Source organism: Chiroxiphia lanceolata, chromosome 20, assembly GCF_009829145.1.
Source record: "Chiroxiphia lanceolata isolate bChiLan1 chromosome 20, bChiLan1.pri, whole genome shotgun sequence".
In the NCBI taxonomy this organism is placed as follows: domain Eukaryota; kingdom Metazoa; phylum Chordata; class Aves; order Passeriformes; family Pipridae; genus Chiroxiphia; species Chiroxiphia lanceolata.
The window spans coordinates 7,265,726-7,273,024 of NC_045656.1; the positions used below are offsets into that span (position 1 = coordinate 7,265,726).

Below are 7,299 nucleotides of genomic sequence, written 5' to 3' on the forward strand. Positions count from 1 at the left end.
CCTGCCACCAGCCACCCAGTGGGGCCACCCTCCTGCCACCTCCCCAGGGATAAACACCCCATGCTTCCCAGCGAGACAGCCAGCTGCTCATGTCCACATGATCCCATCTGGCCTTGCCAGTCACAGGTTAGGCTGCCTTGAGCAGATCTTCCTGGCAGGTGGTTCCCCAGGCACCAGCAAATCCCACATCCAAGGGAAGTCTCTGTGTTGCCTGAAGTTTTCTATGGAGAAGCAGGACAGAGCTCCAGTGCCACTGGCATTTCGGGTGCTCCTGGCAGACGCAGATGGCTGGCCAGAGCCAGTGCCTGGAGCCGGGCTGGGAGGGGAAGCATCTGTTTTGCAGCACCGCGGGGTTCCCTAAATAGGTCACTGCGTTTTTATAGTCTCTTGGATCTAGAAAAACCAGTTGTTCCGGACAACCTGTGGACCTGCCAGCATCGTCGCAGCAGTGGCTCCCTGGGTGCTCCCTGTCGTGCCCCCAGGTCCTCACGGGGGGGGGCGAGGACACCTGCCCCACCAGCAGTGTGAGCAGCAGGAGGGGTTGGGGGGCTCGCAGCAGCCTGAGCTGTGCTGGAGGTCCTGTTCTATGCTGAGGGCGACCCGTCCCTGGCTGTGCCCAGTGTGGAGTCTGCAGGGGGGGCTTTCCTCCTCCCACCCTGCCCCTGGCTTGGGGTGGCTGCCAGCTCCAGGCTTTGCCCTGGGGTGGTTTTTAGCCAGAGCCAGTGTTTTCCCTTCGCAAGGAGAGGCAGGTGCCTGTGCGGGGGCAGGGGGTGTGCAGAGCCGCACACCCACCGTGCAGCCGCATGCGCCGGAGGTGTCCCAGCCTGCTCGGGCTGAGCTCTCCCTCTAGTGGCACCAGACTCCTGGCAAAGCCTCTATACACATGGGGTGGCAGGAGCCACGGCCAGGGCATGTCCGAGGGGCTGGAGCGAGCTGGAGGGCGAACTCCAACCTGACCTTCTCCCTCAGGCCGGGTGCCCTTGGCAGGTGCACAGGGAGGGCGCCGGGGGGCTTCACAGGAGCGTCCCACCTCCAGACCCCTGTTCTGGGGCAAGTGCAGGGGGCAAGTGGTCCTGCTCCTCCCATTCTCTGACCTCACATTTGCTGGGATGTGGCAGTACGATCAGCCAGCGCGCCCCAGGAGCCAGCGTCAGACCTTGGGGGTGCAGCCCCACAGCTCTGTGTCACAATGATCCCCATCAGGGCGACACCGTCCCCATCCCTGTCCTTATCCCACAGCAACCAGCGAGGTGAAGGGCCCCCGCAAGCTCCAGCTTTCCCCTCGTCATGGCGGTGCCCTGCCCGCAGGAGGGGTCCCGCAGGACAGCGCTGAGCCCCCCGAGGCCCGTCTGGTCGGGTGCCACCCCGCCGCGCGTCCCCGCAGGGTCCCCCGGGCCGGGCGCCAGGCCCATGCCGCAGGCAGCGCTGACGGGGCGCTTTGTTTTGTGCGGCCGCGGCTGCCCAGCGGGGAGACAAAAGGGGCAGTCAGACGCGGGCATTGTGCCGGCAGCCATGCGCTGAGGCAGCAGCCCGCGCCGCCACGCTCGCCTCGTGACCCCCGACGGCCCGGGCTGTGCCCGCCATGGCGCCCCGGGGCCCGCGGGGCCTGCCCCACAGGAGCCCCACACGGGAAGGGCCCGTGGGGCTGGTGGCTGTGGTCGCCACAGGGATGAGGCCTCCCCAGACCCGTGGCGGGTCCCCCGGTGCAGGGCTGTGGCGGTGGCAGGGCTGTGTGGAGCGCTGTGGCTCTGCGTGGCCGTGGGGACATGTCTGCCAGGCCCACAGCAGCCCTCACCTCCAGCCCCCCTTGCCTGCCATGGGAGGAGGGTGTCTGCACTGACACGGTGAATGGAACCCACCTTGGCTGGAGGAGCAAGGTGACTGTGCCTGGTAGACACCCAGCCGAGCCCACCACCCGCAGGGTCTCACGGGGAGGTGTCCCCGCTGTCCCCACGGTGCCAACTGGCGCCAGGGCCAGGCCAGCCCCCAGGCTCGCCCCGTGACATTGGCCCTGGAAAATGCCAGCGCGGTCAAATCGTTGAGTCATTTGTGACCAAGATTATCTGTGCAAACAGCCGCCCTGATTATTTTTTTTTTTTATTATCAAATTTTTTTCTTTTTCCCTAAGAATGTGGCTCAGACCATGGGGATGAGCAGCTGAAATCTCCGGGGATCAGCAGGACAATGCCAGAGCAAGCATTGTGCTGACGGCTCTGCAAACGCTGGCACCGGTTCCCGGCCAGCAGCACCCTATAAAAGCTGAGCCGCTGAAGTAGGCAAACATTACATGGGCGAAGCAGCAGTAACCGCCTGAGCTAGGTGAGTCCTGGGACCGATGCGCACCTCTCCCACCTCGCCCCTGCTCACCCCTTTGCTGCCAGCTGGCCAGGCAGACACCCTTCCTCCTGCCTGGTGGCAAAAGACACCCAGAGGGACCATCGCCATTTCCCATGGCATAAGACAGGCTCACACATCCCCACTGGCAGCCAGAGGGGCTGAGAGCCCCTCTACCGCAGGGCACCCCACTCCTGGCACCCACCGGCACGGCACACTGGTTGGCATCTCCCACCATTAGCCTGGGCCGTCCATGGGAACCCACCGCACCTCCCAAAGGAGGCAAGGCTGGGGCACCGGGCAGGGAAAGGGGAGCAGGCGGATCTGTTGGACACCGTCAGGCAAAGGGCAGCCTGTGCCCCCCGCTGCAGCTCCCAGCTCCGGCTCAGGGGTGTTTTTCCTAGCGATGGTCTGGCCCCAGGGAAGGAGAAAGGGGAATCAGGCACCATGCCCCGACGGGCACGCAGGCTCCGTGCCATGGCCGGGAGGAGGGAAGGGGCACCGCAGCGGTGAGATGGGAGCACCTTGCTTTAGATGTGCCCCACAGCCCCCCCTGCTGTGCCCCCTACCCCATCCTGTGGCCAGCAAGAGGGTTTCATTGCGACTGGTATGGCTTGTCCCCAGCAGTGGGGACAAGCTGTCCTCGAACAGGCGCTGTGGGTGGTGGGCACAGAGCTGTCTCCCAGCCTTGTGAGCAGGCAGCAAGGATGCACAGGGACGTGCTGCAGTAAAAACATTTTTTCTTCCTTCTCCAGACACCGATCCAGCAGCAAAGATGGCTCAGACAAACCCTCTGCCTGTCCCCATGGGCCCGTGGAAGGTACGTCCTCACACCTCCTGTATCTCGCCTTTCCCTGCATGTAGGTGGGGGACAGGGAGAAGGGCAAAGCGTGTCCTCCGGGGCCAGGAAAGCTGCACAGTGGGCAGTGAGGCAGGGACAAGCACAGGAAACAGTTACTCCTGTCCTCTACCCATGAGAATGTGACTCCTGCCTGTTCAAAAACCTCCCAGGTGTTTTTCATAAGGGTCTTCACAGTATCCTGGCCCAGCTGTGCCCTGCTCTTACCAGCTGTCCCGTGCCAGGCAGTCACAGAGTCCCTGAAAGCCACAGGCTGTTGTTTGTCCTACCCTGTCCATGCAGACAGGGTGAGCAGGGGCCATGGGCACTGTGGAGCAAGGTGGGGAGCAGCCCCAAAGGGTCTGGCAGTAGCTCCAGGGCCACAGGTCTAGGAGGGAGCTGAGAGGGAGAGGAGAAACACGTGCACAAGAGAGGCACATCCTGTCGAAGCCTGGAGCTGTCACGGGAGATTCCGTCAACCGCAGCCCCCCGGGGAGGTCCCGCTCGCCCTTTCCCCCGTTAATCCTCTTTGCCCTAGAGCGTTCGGAGCAGAGGCCGGGAGAACCGCCAGCCACAGCCCTGCCACCCGCCCGTCCCAGAACGGCTCCGCTCCTCTCTCCGGACGGCACCGCTGCCCCGGGAACTGATCTCCGCAGGGGTGAGCAGGAGAGTGGAGCGGGGGCCAGCCTGCGGCTCCCCCGACACCAAGGCAGGGCGTCGCGGGGCCAGCAGTGCAGGGACGCGGAGGCGTGTGCGGGGCTGTGTCCCAGCCCAGAGGGGTGCCTGGTGCAGCCTCCGCTGGCTCTCCCTGACGGAGTGTGACCCTCCGTCTCCAAGAGGCGCTGAATCGCCTGGGGCCACAGCTGGGCAGTTTCCAACTCGGCAGCTCACTCTCCGTTCCAGATCACCGTGTACGACCAAGAAAACTTCCAGGGCAAGAGGATGGAGTTCACTTCGGCCTGTCCAAACATCATGGAATGTGGCTTCGACAACATCCGCTCCCTGAAGGTGGAATGTGGCGCGTGAGTACCCAGCTGCCAGTGGCAGGGATGCTTTCCCAAGGCAGGCTGGCTGGGTGAGGGGTGCCCAAGGGTGGAGCAGGACCGGCTGTCCTCGCTCCGCTTGGCTGGAGCCAAGGACCACAGCCAGGGGAAGCCAGGCATGGGGGAATCCCACCCTGCCAGAGTAGAGCAGCCAGCCCCAGGCAGCACTGACACAGAGAGAGGGCCGGAGAACAGTGAGAATGCCTTTGGCATCATTCAAAACTGCCACCCACGGTGTTGGAGCAGCCAGGTTTGGAGCAGGGTTGCTGCCCAAGGATGTAGTGAGGATCAGTGCTCAGTGAGTGGCTCTTGAGCTCGGCCTGCTCCCCATTCTGCCTGTGTAACCCTGTGAAACACCACTAGAGAGCCACCTCTCTTGCCCTAGGGCCCAGCCCTGCTCTGCCTCAGGCTTTCCCTGCACTGCACAGCTCCCCAGGGCCGAGGCAGAACCTTCCCACAGCCTCCCCAGCCCTGAGAGGGTTAGGGAATGGAGTCAGGCTACTCCCTGCACACGGGAATCTTCCCTGGCACACGCGAGGCATCTCCCGAGCAGCTTGGAAAGAGCGTGTCGGGATCGGTCCCCACAGCGAGCATCCCGCCGGGGCCAGCAGCAGACGAGATAGATTTGTGCTGCTATATTTAGGATGTGTAATGCTAATGGGATTACAGCAGCGTGCGTGCTCACGCTGTAATCAGCTCTCTGCTCCAGTTGACGTGTTCCTAATCAGGCTGTTCACCTTGCACAGAGTGGGCTGACTGCAGGACATGGGTTTGGGGCTCAGTTTGGGTCAGTGGCAGGAAGCCCTTGACCCCCCCCCAGCTCAGCGTGCCCCTCAGCACCCTGCATACCCCATCAGCAGGGGCTCCATGGACTGCAGAGCCTGTGGTACCCACCTTCCTGCCCCCAGCCCTGGCCTCCCTCTTCCACTGCAGCTGTCTCGTCCCCAGTCTCTTTAAGGGGATGTTCCCAGATGTCCCCATCCTGGGGACAGGCAGGTGCCATGTGGGCAGCACCAAGACTTGCAAAATGTGTCCTACAGGGTGGAGGCATCCTGCTCACCTCTCCTTGTTTTCAGTGAAGAGGGACACCCAGAGAGGGAAAGGTCACAGCTCCCTGCCCTGCCCAGAGCCAGATGGGCGCTGCCTGCTTTGGGCATCAGGAATTCAGGTCTTTCCAGCCATGTCAGGTTGTAATTGGGAAACAAGTAAGAAATGAGGCCTTTGGGAGAGAAGGGCAGTCAGGGCATCCGGAAGCGATGTTGGTCTGCATAGATAACGACAGAGCAGTCAGGGGGAAGAGCCACCTGTGCAGGGTGGGCCCCTGGAGGGGGGACCCCATCTCCCACCACAGCTGGGCGGGTGCCTCCCCAGCACCAGATGTGGTCACACACTCCCCAGGTTCTCTCCCCACATCCATCATCGCTTCCTCTCCTCCCGACCTGTGGGCAGCCCCCAACCTCCTCCTGGCACCTACATCCTGCCCCGGTGCCAGCTCCAAGCAGGAGGCCCTGAGTTGCCGCAGGAAGCCCTGGCAGCCCTCGCTCTGTTTTTGCAGCTGGGTCGGTTATGAGCACACCGGCTTCTGCGGGCAGCAGTTCATCCTGGAGAGGGGAGAGTACCCGCGCTGGGACGCCTGGAGCGGCAGCAACGCCTACCACATCGAGCGCCTGATGTCCTTCCGCCCCGTCTGCTCTGCTGTGAGTGTCCCGCCTCCTGCTCTGATCCCGGTAAAGCGTCCCAAGCTACAGCAGTGAGATTACGAAGGGCAAACACAGCTATGCCAGGGGCAGGCTCAGCTCTTCTCCCCCGCTCCCAGCAGGATTTGCTCTTTCTGTCCTGTTTTTTAAAGCTTTTAAGGGAACTTCCGGGCCAGATGTACATGGCCAGAGCTGGGGGACAGCCAGCCTGAGACAGTAGTTGTGGCAGAGCTGTCTCCAACACTTCCCACCGCCCCCAAAATAAAAACCCAGAGAGGGTCTGAACATCTCCCTCTCCAGGAAACCCTCCCAGCAATGCCATAGGGAGGGGCATTACCACCCATGCTGGGGAGGGAGCACTGCCTCCCCCTCAGCCCCTGCTCTCCCCTCCCAGAATCACAAGGAATCCAAGATCACCATTTTCGAGAAAGACAACTTCATTGGCCGCCAGTGGGAGATCAGTGATGACTACCCCTCGCTGCAGGCCATGGGCTGGGCCAACAATGAAGTGGGCTCCATGAAGATCCAGTGCGGCGCGTAAGCGATGGGCAAAGGACCGGGAGCAGCAGGGACAATCCGCTGCCACTGCTGTGCTACCACAGCAGGGGAGGGGGACACACCCTGTAAACCCCCTGCTTACCTCTTGTCCTTTTCTTCCAGCTGGGTGTGCTACCAGTATCCTGGGTACCGTGGCTACCAGTACGTCCTGGAGGCTGACCACCACGGTGGAGACTACAAGCACTGGAGAGAGTGGGGTTCACACGCCCAGACCTCCCAGATCCAATCCATCAGGCGTGTCCAGCAGTAGCTCCCCACCTTCCATCTCTGCAAGGTTTCAAAAGCTCACCGGCTCCCTCTTGGTGCTAATACTCCCCTCCCGAAATAACCACCCCCTCTCGTACTGCCACTGCTTATGGAACAACACTCCCAAACGGTACCGACTGCCACAATTGCCAATAAATGTGACTGAAAGAAAAAGATAAACCAGCTTGGTGTGTGTTTGCTCTTGGGTGTTTGGGGCTGAGGTTGCACATCCCCATGTGAGCAGGGACCAGACTCTTTCCTGCCCATTTTAAGCAGGGCTGAAGCCTAGTGGGGCTCACACCGAGGGAGGTTCGTTGCCCCACTGTCTCACACACACAAACCCTTGGTTGCTGCAACTCTGCAGCCACGTGGCTTCCTTCCCTCTCTCCTTCCCCTGACAAGGTAAAGGACATCTGGACCCCCACCCAACGGAGCCATGCTGGCACCTGGTACCCACATACTCACAGCTCGTGGGCTCTGCAGCTGGCACTGCCAGGCCTTGGGGACCAAAACCCAAGCAGCATCCCTGGGGACAAGGGCTGCTCCCCGAAAACGCAAAGAAGAAAGTCACACTGACACCCAC

The 7,299-nt window shown here is 62.0% G+C and overlaps 1 protein-coding gene across 4 annotated transcripts; it reads left to right on the forward strand.

Annotated features, from left to right (window-relative positions):
- Nucleotides 1-714: 714 nt before the first annotated feature.
- Nucleotides 715-6,894, forward strand: CRYBA1 (crystallin beta A1). Of its 4 annotated transcripts, none has more exons than XM_032707446.1 (8): nt 715-749; nt 2,129-2,319; nt 3,090-3,154; nt 3,711-3,830; nt 4,076-4,194; nt 5,771-5,912; nt 6,307-6,449; nt 6,573-6,873. In XM_032707446.1, exons 3-8 carry the CDS (start codon nt 3,110-3,112, stop codon nt 6,718-6,720), a joined length of 717 nt encoding a protein of 238 aa, XP_032563337.1. In that variant the 5' UTR covers nt 715-749; nt 2,129-2,319; nt 3,090-3,109; the 3' UTR covers nt 6,721-6,873. The 4 variants fall into 4 exon arrangements, with proteins under 4 accessions (XP_032563337.1, XP_032563336.1, XP_032563335.1 ...); XM_032707445.1 differs by lacking the exon at nt 715-749 and adding an exon at nt 889-987; XM_032707444.1 differs by lacking the exon at nt 715-749 and adding an exon at nt 1,593-1,877.
- The last annotated feature ends 405 nt before the right edge of the window (nt 6,895-7,299 follow it).

Excerpts from the sequence above, each read along its gene's own strand:
- CRYBA1 (XM_032707446.1), top strand. The coding sequence starts at position 3,110 with ATGGCTCAGACAAACCCTCTGCCTGTCCCCATGGGCCCGTGGAAG. Across the intron at positions 3,831-4,075 it reads GGGAACTGATCTCCGCAGGG|ATCACCGTGTACGACCAAGA; the intron begins GTGAGCAGGAGA and ends TCTCCGTTCCAG. Across the intron at positions 5,913-6,306 it reads TCCGCCCCGTCTGCTCTGCT|AATCACAAGGAATCCAAGAT; the intron begins GTGAGTGTCCCG and ends CTCCCCTCCCAG.